The 16,407-nt window shown below is 35.9% G+C and overlaps 1 protein-coding gene across 5 annotated transcripts in view; it reads right to left on the bottom strand.

Moving 5' to 3' along the window:
* RANBP17 (RAN binding protein 17) overlaps positions 1 to 16,407 on the bottom strand; it is a 159,435-nt gene that overhangs the window by 118,128 nt on the left and 24,900 nt on the right. For all 5 annotated transcript variants that reach the window (XM_054842044.1, XM_054842046.1, XM_054842047.1 and 2 more), the window contains one exon: positions 14,953 to 15,088. In XM_054842044.1, the coding sequence (XP_054698019.1) occupies positions 14,953 to 15,088 (136 nt within the window). The remainder of the gene's footprint in view (positions 1 to 14,952; positions 15,089 to 16,407) is intronic.

The raw sequence follows: 16,407 nt of genomic DNA, 5'->3' as shown, positions 1-16,407 counted from the left end.
TAATTTACAATAATTTGAAGGATGGTAAGTTAATACATCTCTCTCTGTTTGAAAAAAACTACTGTGGTGGGTTGACCCCAGCTGGAGGCCAGGTGCCCCCCAAAGCCGCTCTGTCACCCCCCTTCTCAGCTGGGCTGGGGAGAGAAAATACAACGAGAGGCTCGTGGGTCGAGATAAGGACAGGGAGGGATCACTCACCAGTTACTGTCATGGACAGAACAGACTTGACTTGAGAAAATCAGTTTAATTTATCACCAATCAAATCAGAGTAGGGTAATGAGAAATAAACCCAAATCTTAAAACACCTCCCCCCACCCCTCCCTTTTTCCCAGGCTCAACTTCCCTCCCCATTTCTCTCCCTTCTCCTCCCCAGCAGGACATGCAGTATCTCTCTCAAACTTTCACACCAAGATCCCTAACACAGAAATTTCAGATAATACTGGTTGCCTTAGTTTCTGAACTCACTAGGCTGACTAAATAGAAAATAAGGCCTTAAATAATAACTCACAGAAAGTTGACCAAATTTCTCAGAATTGCTAAAATTCTTCCTATTTGTAAGGAAATATATTTGCTGAAGGAAAGATAACTCCTGAGCACACACTAAAGTATCTTCTGAAAAAGAAATAGTTCTATTCTAACGAATACTCACTCCACACATTTTCTACACTCAAAATTATCTCATCACTAAGAAAACAATCGGACTTAAGAATGATTCAACATCTTCCTTTCGCCTCCATTTTTATGACAGTTTAGGCTATGGAAAAAAAAAACCCCAAACCCATCCATTATCCTACTTTCTTGGTGAATGACTCTGCTGTTGAATCTCAGTAAATATTTCCAGTGAGCACTGAAGCAAGAAAAGATGAGAAAAATAGGTTTAAAATACCCAATTAAAATTCAGATGTCTCACAATTTCTCTGCAGCGATCTCTGCTTTTCTTTTCCTCATCATTCCATTGATTAGTTTTAATGACAGGAACAGAAGAAATTCAGTTTCTGATCTCCCTGGGCTGACTACAGAAAAAGTAAAGCTTAAAATAGTTACAAAGAAGAAACTCACCAAAGCAACTGACTTATATGAAAGATCCCACTAGTGTATTGAAAGAACCTGCACTTAATTGATGCTTGGATAGACATTTTGAACTGCTGGTTCCATATGTTCTTAGCCCAAGAAGTCCATTCTCTCAGAAAAGTAGGTTTTAGGGATTTCGTGTGTCTACCATGTAATCAAAAGAAAGACTAAGTGCAGTAGGCAGAAAAATTGTTAAACCTTTCTGCACAGAGATTCTCCAATGATAGCATGAACCTTTAAATCTCAACTGAGAAAGGGAAATTCCCCTGCACAGAATTACTGATCATCTGACCACCAACTATCAAACAAGTTCATTTATTGCCTCCTATTCCGATTAGGAATTAACAACTATTGTTTCTTCAGTGTCCTTATATCTCTTGGATCAACTGGAAGTGTAAGACTGTCTATTGTAGTTATGCAAGCCAGAACAAAAATATTCTCAACATTCTGGGCAATTTGAAAGTGCTGAAAGACTGCACCGAGTAACATTAAAGGTCGAGCAAACATCCACCTGACAGCTGATGACTAGTAAGTCCTCAAGACTGAAAGGCCACAGCTGACCTGCTCATAACCATAAAGCAATGCTGCTGAAAGCATTTGGAAACATAGATGTAAATTCTGAACCTCACTGTGTCTGAAGTTTGATTTGACATAACAGTATATACAAGGTAGGCAGATAATAAGTGATAAAGAAAAAAATTGGACTGTGCATATTTACACTAATGGCATATGGGAGGAGCAAGCTACAACCCCCTAACATCAGCAGCAGAGATGTCACGAAATACCTCATGGTTCAACTCTTTCTTCGGTATTTGCAAACAACTTTCACTAAATCCAACTTTTCCTGGAACATCTTAATTCACTATAGTATACCCATAACTTGCTGAAAGCACTGGGAAAAGAGAGTGTAGGTATCAAAATGTTTGGATGAACCCTGAACTCAAATAGGAACAGGAGTGCTTGCTGGAAGCCCTTTCCTTGACTGAGTAAAACGCAGTTTCTGCAGAGATTTCTGTGCAAACCTTTCTTGGTAAAGCTATTTTCATACAGATGCAAAAGGAAAGACATAGGTACAAGATCTCATCTGTCTCAGAGGAAACCTTTCACTTAATTCCTCATGAAGCATTTTACAATGATGTGGATGTTTTATTTACTATGCTAATCTCAGACAGCATATCAGGCCATTTACATAAGGCATGTGAAGCCCAAGGGCAGTCCAAATAAAAAAAAAAAAAAAACCCCAAACAATGTGATTCAGAAATCTGATGACTTCATCAACCTGGAAAGTTTCCAGATCAAAGGAACTGCAAAATAGAGGAAGTAGCTGAAGCCTCATTTATATCTCAAACCCCAAAAGGTTTCTTATACTGTATTCTGGATATGACTGCTGCTGCTCTGCAGGAAATAGTCCTTAGCAATTCAGCTCCATTGCCTTTATCTCTTCTAGAGTGGAAGTGATGTATTGCTGGTTAGGGTGGATGGTTAGGTGGCAACAGCTTGATGAAAAGAGGCAGAGTTTTCTGTACACGCTGCTCTGCAAACACTTGTTGTCTTCATTTCTAAAGGATCAGGTCAACACTGATAATTCAATACAAATACTTGTAAATAAGTCTAAAGAGTGTGGAAAAAATACGAATAAACCACCACAAACTATCCAATTCTCTTTAATAAAAAAACCCCCAAAACAACAGGAGTAGTGATACGAGAGGAAAAGGTAAAAGGAGAAAGAGAATGTTCTTTGCAATTCTGGATTATAGCAGAACTTGTGTCTGTAACAAAGTAAGCAGAAAATACTCCAAGAGACAGACAGTTTATGTGCAATGTTTAACATAGGTCAGAAACTGCACTTTTTTGTAAGGTAAAAAACAACTGAACTTGAGGTCACAAAGAGTGGAATTATGTTCTTTATCTACTCAACTATCATGTTTGTTTGACAAGTAAGAATAGAAAATGTCAGTGCATAAAGCTACCTGGAAAGATTATTACTTGCGTTAAATATTTTCTCAGGGGAAAAAAAAAATCTTTAAAATTAACTTACGTTAGAGCTCTAGAACTATTTAAGAACACTGCTATACAAATACATATTCCCCATATAAATATACAACGACCACACTATTCTAGAGGAAAATTTAGAGGATCATCTAGAAGACTGTTTTAATAATATACTACTCACTGGTAACTAAATTAAGTTCATAAGTAATTTTGAAGGAGATGCTAAACAGCTGATCAGCTAAAATCAAACAAAACACCTTTAGCATTGCTGACCAGTGCAGACTATGAACACAGTACCTAAACACAACGATGAATACATTCAACCAGTATCAACAAGAGTAATCTAACCTCCCAGGGTTTTACTGTTTTGTTCTTTTTATGACAGATGTACTTCTGTTTTATTTTGCATATTTTTCCTCTCTGAATTACACAAATATGCAATATGCAATTTCATAATTAAGTTTAACTTGAGTCATAAAAATTGCCATAGTCTAATATTAAAGAATTATTCACTCTGCTCTGAACTCTGATGGTTAATTTACTTACTGCAAGGTCTGGGAAATTAATTCATTAGGCTACTTAAATAATGAGGATATGAGGCCAACATACAGCAACAAAACCAATATATTTTAGATGAGGAAGTCACAAGATAGCCTGGCATTTTCTTCCCTAACATGCCCTATCTGCTGTTTATTCCTTCTTGCTAAGTTGGTACAGGATATACAGCACAAGTGGAAAGGTCCAGCAGTTTAGAAGTTACTCAGAAAAGAGAATCTGCTTGAGGTGAAATGATAACTGAATTATTAAATAAAGAACATAATCAATATAATAAATACAATGTAATACATACAAAGTAGTATTTAGTGACATGGCCAGAAAACATAAGTAGTGTCATTACAACCAAGTCCAATTTTTTAACGAGAAAGCAGAGGCAGGTAAGTCAAAAAGCAGGTGTATGTGAAGGCAAAATGTGAAACTACTTTTGTAAAATAGAAAAAGGAATTGTATTAGGCTATATCAGATAAAACTGACTGAGCAATGTAATAGTTCCTCTGTGTTAGAAAAAATTTTAAATACACTTGCATTCAAAATCAGATGAAAAATGCTGAAAGACTGATTCTCTTCAACATGTATCCTCCCCATCAGCATTCCCTAAATCTCAGTTTCTGAGACAGGTAAGCAAATTAAACAAACTAATGGCTATCACTCACATACCAAGGGAATAGAAAAGAATATTAATTGATGCAAATACTTAAAAGTCAACTACTACGCCTATTTTGCATGTAAAAACAAAATGTGAAAAAAAGGGCATTTCATTATAGCTACAAACATCTCCACATGTGTGGAATTACTTACAGGTGACTTAGCCTAGTATTGCAAATGAACTACCCACCTAACTTCACAGGAAATTTCAGCAGCTTCTGTTAGCATATATACTCGAAATTTTCAGAAAGCAAATCAATGAACAAGCTCAATCTCATTCCTCTTTAAAACATGCTCGTAACATTATTAGGAAAGCCTTTTCCTTATTCTCTTCTTAGTATGCAACAGGGTTTTTTTGTAGTTAACTCGCTATACTAAATTGTCCAAAATGTAACTCTACTACAAGAAAAATTACTCATGTTTGCAGCGTTCTGTGGCATACTGTACCACTGTTTTATCAGCACTTTGCTATACCACAGCTTCTCTCTTCTCCTGCCACCAGTTCAATTTGTTCTGGGATCTTGCTATTAGAAAAATAGTAGCCTCCCTCAAATCACATATTATCCTCATATCCAAATAACTCAATAATATATTTGCCAAACACTTAAGAAGTCAATAATTTGGAGTGGAAGTAGAATTACTTTTTAAGTCCGCAAGTGATGGTATCAATTCTGAAACGTTTAAATATTAGTTTACAAATATGGCTTATAGCTTAATAGCATCATAGACGTAACTTCACAAAGATATTGGCTCTAGACAGTAATTATATCCTCAGCCTAATGTTGCAGTTAATGGACATACACATTTCAATGATAATTGCAATGCCTGAACATGATAATGTGCCTTTATTAGCAGCTACAAAATAAAGCTCACTTACAGCCAAGTGCAGAACTGAACTGTGCTAATTATTTATTTTTAAGATTGCCTGATTTGTGTTATAAAATTCTAAAATAAAATAGCACAGCACTTAAACCAGTGCTTTAATTGCAAACATGTGATTAAATAATATCTCTATAAAGATTCATGCAGGTTTTAGTTGTCATGAGCAATGAGCAACTTAGTAAGATAAAGGTGTAGGTAACTGAACAGCAAATACACTGCACTTAAGAGGGAAAAAAAAGGAGATTTTAAGGATTTAAAGATTTTAAATAGCATTGCATGAAAAGGAGGAAGACTATACAATACAGAGTAGGAAGAGTATATAATGTAAAATTTGGGTAAAAAGAAAGCAATCAAAAATTTCCCAAGCAAACTCCAAGAAGAAAAACATATCGATTCCTGAATAAAACAGCCAAGAAAAAAAAGGACAGAATTGAAGATATGTAAAATGAAGAACACTTTACATCTCAACCTGATGAGGAAACCAACATTTATGACTCTGCAAAGTTCTTTATGTTTGTCTTTATGTCCTGACAGGTTTTTTGCTATACAGAATTTCCAAGTAACGGAGAAATTCAATAAAGAAATTTTGAAAAGTAGTTAAAGAATAGGAACAGTGCATTGTGATTTAAAGTTTGCCAGGGCATTGTAAGTAAGAACTGCTGTCTAGTCCCAGGAATTAAAAGGTCACAGATTCTATCTAGCTTGCTTGGTTTGTTGTTGTTTTTTAAACTTAAAAACAGAAAAGCAAAAAATTCTGCACTAAATACCTAAAGAATCCTTCAAATTATTAGATTTCTTCAAAGGAAACCCAATTATTTTTTAGATGAAGCACAGCACTTGTCAGTGCAAGCCACAATCCAAAATTCAAAATAACTATACATTTTTATAAGCAATGCCACAATTAACTTAACTTGTCCAATCTTTAGGCAATTAAGTTCAAATATTAGTTCAGGAATATTTGCCGAAAGTTCTAACTACTCACAGCACAATAGGAACCATGACAGAAAACGTGAAAGGAGATCTGCCTCAGTAATATTTAGTTGAGTAAATTTTCTCTAGCTCCTAAACTTGCTAGAAATTGCTAAGTCAGTCAAGAAGTGAGAACTTCAAAGAGGAGAGAACCAAAGTAATTCACATACATAGGAAGCAACTTTTTTTTTCTGAGGACTAGAATAAAAAAAAATCCACACCACATTGCCAATTCTTTTGTCCAAAACCGTGATGAATTTTGAACACTGAGCTGCTGCAAGCCAAAATCCCACAAAAAGATCCTACACTTAAAAGTCAGTCTGAGATTTGACTAGTTTTGTGGTTGTCTCCATGCTGGAAGACAGATATTTAGTTCAAGAAACATTAAATGTTCTCATCATTTTTGCTTTTTAAAGCTTTGGAAACAAGATTTTTCTTTAAAGGTATGACTAAAATCACCAGGAAATTACTTGTCAAATAATACAACTGTTTTTGTCCATTTCAGTCTTCTTTTTCCCAGCATTCTGACCATACTGAATGCTGAGCATATGCAAAAGGCTCGAAATCCTTTCAAATTTAAGTTGGTACCTTGTAACCTCTTAAGGTCTGTAAGCATAATATCTTACTTGCTCTATTTTGAAGCTAAAAATGTTTAGAAGAAAAAGTTTACAAAAAAGTCATTAATAAGATTTCTTAGGATGTTTGTATCAGTTCTACAGATTCAGAAAAATCATGCAATACTTTCATCACCCACCACGGTAATATCCACTTATTTTGATTTCTGTAGTAGCAATTATATTGTTTAATTCACCATAGACTGTTACATGAATTTGGAGGCTTTTATGACCAGCACTATGTAGTGCTTCCCTCCCATCATTTATCTGGAACAAAACACATACCTGTTGTCTTTGATAAAACAAACCCAGCTCTGCTTGTGACATTCCCTTCCTGCACATATAAGCACAGAGAGAAGGCTACATGCTGCCTCAAAAGGAAAAGAATTTTGCCACAGCTGTTGAAGTTTTGCATCAGTTCCAGATGGATCCAAGCCCCACTGAAGTCAACCCCTACTTTTTTTTTTCCTATACGGACTGCAAGGAGACTGGATGAGAACAGTGTGGTAGTTATGAAACAGAATAAATATGGGATTTGGCCCAGTGAAGTGAAAAAAACCCAGTGACATTTTTCTTCTGAAACAACCATTCTTTATTCTTCCTAGAATGTGCCATAGAAATAAGTTGTACCCAGTTCTCACTATGATGCTTCCTTAACAAACTCTAAATGTTAAACTTAAATGAGAGGCATTTCATGCAATCTGAAAAATATTCAGTTCAATTAAAAATAATTGATGCATGGTGAAATAATTCTTCCCAAAGCTGCTGTAAAATCTTCAAAAAATAAAGCTACTTAATAATTTTCATCTCCTACAGGCTAGAGAGAAGCATTATTGCATATTAAAAATTGGAGTGTGGTTTTCCCAGAGGTAAAAGAAAGTTATTAAAACAACCTATTTATTGTTGATATAACTATCCATTTGTGCTACACAAAAAGTAACAATTTCAGTACATTAAAAGAAAAGCTAATTAAGGCATAATTAGTATTTTCTATGTTTTGATAATTAAGGGTTAGTTGGCTATTTCTTTTCAAATTTCTATTTGAGGTACCCCAACAATGCCTTTAATGAGCAGCTAACACTATTGAATCCCTGATGGCTGAGGAGTTTAGTGACCACTACTACATTACTTTCATTTATCACTGCCTCTTTACCTATAAATTAAAGTAGCCCTGTAGCTATGTTGATCTACTTTATATCAATTTCTTCATCCATATCAGCTGAATATGTATGGCATTAACCTCATTTACTAGTTTGGAAAAGCTGAATTAAAATGAGATCTAATTTCTAGTGCACAGAACAATTTCAAAACTGCCTGCTAATTTCCAGCACCTGTCAGTGTTATGATCTTCACCTCGGTGTAATGAAATAAAACAGTATATATATTTTACAGCTCAGAAAAGGATAATCATTCATAAGCGTTAAGATATCATTAATCACGAAGACACCAGGACCCAGAATCTTTGATGACACGCACACAGATCAACAGCTTTACTTGCAAAGATCCCCACTAAAGTCAGTGGGACTGCTGCAGATCTCCGGCTCTTAAATTGTGCAGGTTGAACAGTAGCCACATTCTGCACAGCTATGCTTTTTTATTATTATTTTTATTTTTTATTTTTGCTAGGTCATGCTTCTGTGTCTGCAGGCAATGTAATCAAAGAAATATACATATACTGAAGAAATAGCAAAATAACATAAGTCAAGAGAACACACATTACACATTAGAAGACAAACCTGTGTTCAGTGGTTAGATGATACCTGGTTACACGCGTTTTTTGCTTTCAGCTACTGCAAACAACATATAGCAAGGAAATTATATTTTTTCCTCCCCTCTAAACACACTGTAGTCTAAATTCTAAACCCTCCAGGTATTTTTTTATCGTAATGTAGATCAACCTCATATGTCAAGTCTGTAATTTAAAAGCTTTAAAAAACACCGATAGATGCAATCCTAAATATTAACACAGTAACTTCTTTATATTGACCACATAAGCAAATAAAATATGTGCAGGATACAGTAGGAAAACCCATTTGCATCCCACCCCTTCATAATTATGCTTCAACTTGTATTTGTAAAGGCTCTTTATGAAACATTAATCCCTACTGTCCTCCTTCACTCTCACCTGCCCTAGACTGAAAAACAGACCTATTTCCCAGATGACCCAACTGATGCACCTAAAGGAGGAGACAGCTCTATCTCTTCATTTGCACATGGGGCTCTTTCCCAGAAACACAAAGAGTCTGAATTCTAACTCCTGCTTTTCTACCTTGAGTCCTTATCGCTTTTACTTCAGGCTGGGGCCAAAACGTGGCTTGCTGGAAGGCCCTCTTGCCAGAGATCCTCACTTCTGGAGGTGCCCCTCAAACTAGAGCCACCTGCTACAGACCAAAATTACCTCCAGACTTCTCTAAACACATTCAGGGCTACTGTTTGATTGGAAAGAGCAGAACAGGTAAGCATTAATTGCTTCACAGTGGAGCAAAAGTACATTTTAACTAATAAATTATTTTTAATACACAAACCAAACACCAACCTTGCAAGCACAACAATTCTGGTTATGATTACGGGTGGGATCTCTTAAAAATTACTCGGCTTATAAAAGCTGAAAACAGAACTCCAGAAATAATCTATAACCGGGCTCTGCTAAAAAGCATAGCTCAGTCTCAAATACTTGCTATTACTAATGTTGTTTTCACCATGCTACCCTTATCTAACACGTGAACAGGTTCCAGTTTTGACCTCCCTGTTTCAGGAATGGCAACAGTAAACTAAAGGGATAACTCTAGTTAAATAGCGCCACATGCTGTAGAAAGTAAACATGACAAGTGCAAAATTAAGATAAAATCCTTAATCTCAGTTAGAATGCCACAAAAAACCAGTGTGTAAATAAGTGACATGACAGTTCTATACCCTAATTCTAAACCCTATGACCTGGTTTCAGCTGAGAGGGTTAATTGCCTTCATAGTAGCTAGTATGGGGCTATGTTTTGGATTTGTGCTGGAAACAGTATATAATATAGAGATGTTTTTGTTATATATTAGTAAGTGCGTTCTTACTAATTACATTAATATTTTAATGTAATATCTTTCTCACTGGAATTGTCAACTAAATACTTCTATTTTCAATCACGAAATATTTAACAACTGAAACCATTCCCCCTAAAAACTGGAGAAGCAAAGAACTAACAATAAGAAGAACCTTATTTCTCTAGGCATACATTTTTCAAGAGTACACTATTAGAAAAACTCTTAATTGTACCTCAAGAGAAAAGTCTTCAACCCAAGCCATCTTTTTTTTAATAAAATCATTAAGCTGTACATATATGAAAAACTGAACACTGTTAAAAGTGGCAAGACTTCAGATTACGAAGACACCTTAGTATTAAACTTGTTTCACGTTAAAGATACAATTCTAAGTTACCATTAAGAAATCTTAGTTACTAACTTAGCTAAGCTGCATTTCCTACGATATATTAATCAACAAAACTCATCCAACAAGTTACAGTTTGATTTACTCTTGGCAAACTACCAATTAGAGACAGTCAGAGAGCCAAATACGCCTGCCCATGCCATCAGCTGCTGCTCCAGCCCCTGCCCCAGCCGGGCATTTGGAACAGATGCAGTTTGCTACGAAGCCCTCCTCTGGCTTTTTTCCCCCTCCAAGGACAAATCTCTGATGTGTTTGGAAGCAGAAAAAAGGTCCTGGCTAACAAGCCTTGCCTTTTTATCCTTGTTTAGCCTAAATTAGTGTCCCAAGTGAAAAAACGTTGAACTATATTATCTGTGTTAACAAATACACTCTGCAAAAACTCGAGATCTGGTCTACCTGCCACAACGAGGTAAGAACTCACACATAACTTACAAAGAACCTTCTCATTAAGTGACAACTCTGCGCTAATCCACAATAAAAAAGGCAGCGAAAATACATTCTCAGCACCCCCAACTTATTTTTTTGCACTTGCCAGGGGAAGTTACACAACTTAGGAGAGATGTCACCAGATAGTCTCTCTAAATTGCAGGCTATCCAGTGAATGTCCTACCTGTGACTGGATAACTGAGATCTTCCTCAGGATGAATAAATGAGGAGTAACTCATGTTTTCAGCTGAAGAATGGAGTCAGTCTCCTCTGCCAACTCCCCATGTTCAAAACCACTGTAATTCAAGTCACTCTTAGTACTCATACTCTTTTTTGTTCTAAAATGGCTATAATGAGTTACTTGAAACACACCAGGCTAAAATAAAATCCCAAAATAACAAAAAAAAATTACTTATTGCTGGTTGATCAATGTAACACACAACACAAACAGGAGGGCTCATTTCCCCTCTAAGTGTGCTTTTCACTGGCTAAGCCACAGCAACCAACCATGACCACTTATAATAGTCTTATTAGAAAGCATGAGATTAGACCAGCAGGACTTCTGGTGTATTCTGTATTTTATGGAATAAAGAATTAAGTGTACCTGGACATAAATCAAAAGCCCCCATAGCATCTTGGGTACTATGCACCAGTACTCCCTTACTGACATAGTTAAAAAGCTTTCCCTAAGTCTTTGTTGCTACTAATTAAGCCAATTACAGCCTTCCCTTGAAGGTGATCACCAACTTTTCTAAAACAACTCTTGACGTCCTTGATTGTTGTCCCACTCCAATATTCTATTTGCTGAACTAAACCAAAGCACCATCTTCTGCATCTTATTTGCGGTTTTGTACTCTCCCATTTATCTACAGCTTTCTCAAAAGTGTGGTGCCCAAAATTGGACATACTATTCCAACTGAGGCCCAGTCAGAACCAAATATTCAGAACTGAGTAAGAAATTCCAGCACCTGACACAATATTTCTACTACTACATCCACAATTATGTTCTATTTTTCTTGTGTGCAAAACCAACACGTACTGTTGAGCTAACTGCGCTTGCAACACACTCCTCTCCGCAGCATTTTCTGAAATAATGCTGCCTGGTCAGAGATTTCCCATTGGTAGATGTAAGTGGGAATTTTCATTCCTAAGTGTGGTGTTTCACCAGTATTTTAGACTTCCAGGTTATTTCTCCAGCTTATGAAGATCTTTCTGAATTCACATCCTGTCCTTCGTGATCACATTTCCTCCCAGTCTAGTGTCACTTGGAAATACAAATAAATAATGAGATAGTTGTTGATACGTTAAAAATATTGCAAAGGAAAAGTCTCATTCAACACAGCGATGTTTTCTCTAATAAATAACATGTGTTTGATGTCAGGAATCAGATTTCAATGCAATCCTACACTACTTACAGCAGTGGAACAGCCGCACACTACAGTAATGCTAGAGCTACCACAGATAGCAGCTGAGACAACTGCAGTAAAGCAGAGCAGTGGTTTTCCAGCCAACTTATTTTCTACTACCCTGCCAGCATCCAAATCAGCAATATGCCACAAAAAGATGACTCTATGAAGGCTAAGTCATATCAGCATGACAACAAAATATGTATTGATAGAGAAACAAATATTAATATTGCTGTACAGTAGCAGAGAATCCAGTCTAGTGTTCAACAGAAATATAATATATATATTCATTCAAAGATCTATCTGATCCAAAAGACAGTACCTTGATTTATTGTTTTTGTACTGGAAAGGTAATGGTACTAAAAGTATATTACAGTATCAAGGAAGAGATCTCCAAAGTTTTGCTATTCTTCCTTAGACAGCAAGTCCCAGTGGACTGTTTAGTAAGAATGCATTAATTTACCTAGCCAATTGTCTTTTTCTATAATGAGTTTGCTTTTATTATATGTACATACTTAAGAATACAAGTTAATGAACAAAATTTGTCTATTTATATAGAAGACAACTTCTAAAATTTCATTAGACTATTCAGCATTCTCTAACCATTGTCTTTCTGTATGCAAGCATATGATCAAATAGAGAAATATTCTCCAAAATTATTTCAACATGGCTGAAGCATGCAGAATTGCCATTATCCATTCTGTAAATAAAACAATTCAAGCAATCCTGAATATTTATATAAATGTGTATTAACTTAGTCATTTGATATATATCTGATTTTTCTGCTTCCAAGTGTGAGCCTTTTTATTGCATATTTGTAGATAGCTGCCAGCAAGACACAGTATCAGAGGATTTACAACTGTGAGGGTAGAATGCCATCTGCTGCTATACTTGCTGCTACAGCAGGATAAAACAGAAGGATCATACAAGTGCTGCCTTCTGCCTTTCTCTTCACTTTAAAATGTATACAAACATCTCATTTTGTTTTATTAAAAATTAAGAAAACCACCCAAACTGGGAGCTCAGATGCCTTTACACACAGCTTTTGTTATAAGATCTGGTAAAATAATGTGATATGGACCACAGGATTCTGCAAATGCAAATGAGAGGCTGCTGTATCAGACCTACTAGAACAAAACAAAAAGAAAGTGTAATTTGACTGCAGGCTAAATTATACCAGTAGATAATGTAATATAAAACCATAAAAATAAAGCACACTTTGAAAATGTATTTGCAATGAACTATCGAGTTGCTGGACTGGAGCTAGAATTTAGAAACACCCCTCAAACTGTTAGGCACCATGAAAGCCTTGTAGAATTCCCAGTTTCCCAGCCTGGCTACATACAAGACACATGTCAGAAGCAAAGGCAGTATATGGAATATATTACCACTTTGATTCATGTTTACTTATTGGCGTGGGGGGAAAAACAAAACAATAAACCAAAACAACACAAAACTGCTTTCTTAAATTCATCCTACAGTTTTCCCCCACGTCCTTTTGGTTAAAGTTAATTCCTTCTGTTCAAAGCGCTCTTCAAGAAATCAAATGGAAACATTAGCCAGCATTTTACTCACCAATTAACTATTTCACCTTCCACACACAATGCAATTGCAGAGGCAGTCTTATGGTTATTCAAAACACATTGCTGAGCTGGATAAATTCATATGTATTGAATTCTGGTGTAGCTTGCAAACGCTAAAGTTTTACATTTTTTTCTACTGACAGCAGAGCTCCAGGTGATTAAGTATAAATGTTGCACTTCAGGGTTTTTTGCCCACTGCTTCACCCACTTACAAATGCTTCCTCCAGCTTTCTATAAGGATGGACAGAAAAACCCTGGGTATACAAGCTCCTCTAACAATCTGTTACAGTGTACTATACATTGACAGGACTCCTCCACACAGTTACACCTCAATTAGTCAGAGGATAACGTGAAATCAAAATCCTCAAAATCAGAGAGAAAGAAAAAATAATCTGGGAGTTACAACTACTGTACAGCCATGTTGCCTTTGATTTGCCATCAACAGGAGTTTTGCTAATGAAAATACCAGGAGCATGAGTACATTTTTACTGTGTACCTTGTTACTTAGCATTAGAGCAGTGCACCATATTTAAAAACAACAAATCAGCTTTGACAACTGAAAGGAACACATTGCTTCCATGAAAAAGTAATTCAGTATAGTGTAAAACTTCATTTTTAATATTAAGTGAGGAACCATTCAATAAAGTTGAAGTACAGTTCAAACCTGAAGGGATAAAAGAATTCTTGAGATTGGGACCGTTCACCAGAAAGCAACGATAGAATACTACACAAGTAAAACCAAATCTCAGTCACTGTCACAATTCTTGCTAAAGATTTGCTTGGGGCTCCAACAGAATTCTTTCAGTCTTTCTCAAGATCAATTGATCTCATCTTACTGACATTCTCTTTATAACATCTATATTATGACTGTCCCCTACAGTTAAGGTGAATTAACTGCTGCTTCTTCAAAAATGCATCTTACTTTTCCCTCTTCCCTATTTAAAATGCAGAAAAGCCAAGTAATGTGAGAAATACAGTGGAAACCACATAAATGAGTAACTGTCAAAAGAACAGAACTATTAAAAGAATAAATCTTGTGTACCCAGCTGTGAAATATAACACAATATAGCAGAACCCAGCTAAATGTTTGAAATAAAAAATTGAAATGCAAAGTAACCTAAAATTGTTTAATGAACATAGCTGTTAAAATATTAACTCCTTGCATGCCAAAACTCAAAAGCATACATGGTAGGAAGCCCACTCAGATGAACAACAGATTAATAAATTATCTTTTTATCTCTCCATGTATCTCTTCATCTAGCCACTCGGCCACCAGCTAAGCTCAAGAGCTTTTACGCGTCAGATATATTGGCAGGTCAATTTTTACACAGGCTTTATTATTTCAAATGTTGTGGTTTACAGCAAATATTTACCTTTGAGGTGTGCTGAAGCTGGTCTCCCACGTATGTTTTACGGAACTGATCCAAGAACCACAGAATTGCCAGTTCTACTTTTTCATTACTGGACTGTGGTAACTGGGCATCCATCAGAGATATCAGCTGAAAAACTCTTAATGACAGAAGAAAAACACTTTCAGGAACAATTCTCAAATTAAATTATATTGTCACAGCTAATTTCTTTAAGAACCCATCAACCATTTTTTGTTTGCCTAAGTTTCTTCACAGAATCATTGACTGGTTTGGGTTAGAAGGGACCTCAAAGCCCATCTAGTTCCACCCCCCTGCCATGGGCAGGGACACCCTCCACTAGCCCAGGTTGCCCAAAGCCCATCCAACCTGGCCTTGAACACTTCCAGGATTTTTTATTCAGATGTTAATTACATTAACTGACCACTAAAACATAACCATCAACACAATGCTTTTCTAATTACTTTGTCACTTGAAATTTTCTGAGATATGTATGTTGTACTGTGGTGAGTTTGTAAAATGTTTTTTTTCTTTCTTAGACCATCAATTCCATGATGAAAGGAACAAAGAAATGTGAGGAGTATGGGTCTCAAAGTGCAAGTGCAAGGTAAGAGCTGTCCAAGTTCCCTGCAAATGGAAACTATTAGAAATAAGTTTACATATGCAATATATAACACACTGTCTGCCTTGCTGCTTCACACTTCTCTCTCGTCTAAAACATCTGAGCAAACATATATTTTGTGACCTAAATCCTTAGTTGGTATATATCTCCATATTACCAGGACTGATTTCAAAGAATCAATTTCAACCTATGTCAACTAAGAAAACTCAATACCTTTTTTTTTTTAAAGGAATATTCCATTATTTAATTTTCCATGGTCTTCTGCTATCTGTTCCTTGAAATCTTAATTCCCTAGCAATTAAAAAAATTATTCTCACCTTTTGCCAATTCTGAAATATATAGTCACTGGATTAGAAGTCAGTAGCTACCTCATCTGTAAGCCTGTATATTAAAACCTCTCACTTTTAATACAAACATAGTGGAAGATTGCTAACACTGCAGAGCCCCAGGGTAGATTAGGAAGGCAAGAAACACAGGAGAAAATGTAAAGCTTTTTATCCAATTCTAGGTTGTATGCCCCTTTTTCATGTGTTAGCTAGTGGATGTAAATAACTGAATCAAATATACATGCCTTGTTTAACATACTTGTGAGTGAAAACAAGGATTAAGGAAATGTCTGCCACATACTCTGTGTTTGCCAGAAGGAATGCATGCCATTCACAATAATCCTTAGCTCACCCCTTGCCCTAAACTTGCAGAAAGAAGACTCTAGCACAGACATTTTTAAATCTAGAGCCTTCTTTTTTATTCCAAGTTTTAGTCTAAAATTGAGTCTAAATTTTCAAAATTGACCAGTAGTTCCTCTGCGCTTCTTCACTTGCAATAATTAATGTAAAGGA

The sequence above is a fragment of the Grus americana genome, chromosome 14 (genome assembly GCF_028858705.1).
Source record: "Grus americana isolate bGruAme1 chromosome 14, bGruAme1.mat, whole genome shotgun sequence".
Classification (NCBI taxonomy): domain Eukaryota; kingdom Metazoa; phylum Chordata; class Aves; order Gruiformes; family Gruidae; genus Grus; species Grus americana.
The sequence above is the reverse complement of the archived record's forward strand: the minus strand, read 5'-3'. Positions and strand labels throughout refer to the sequence as shown.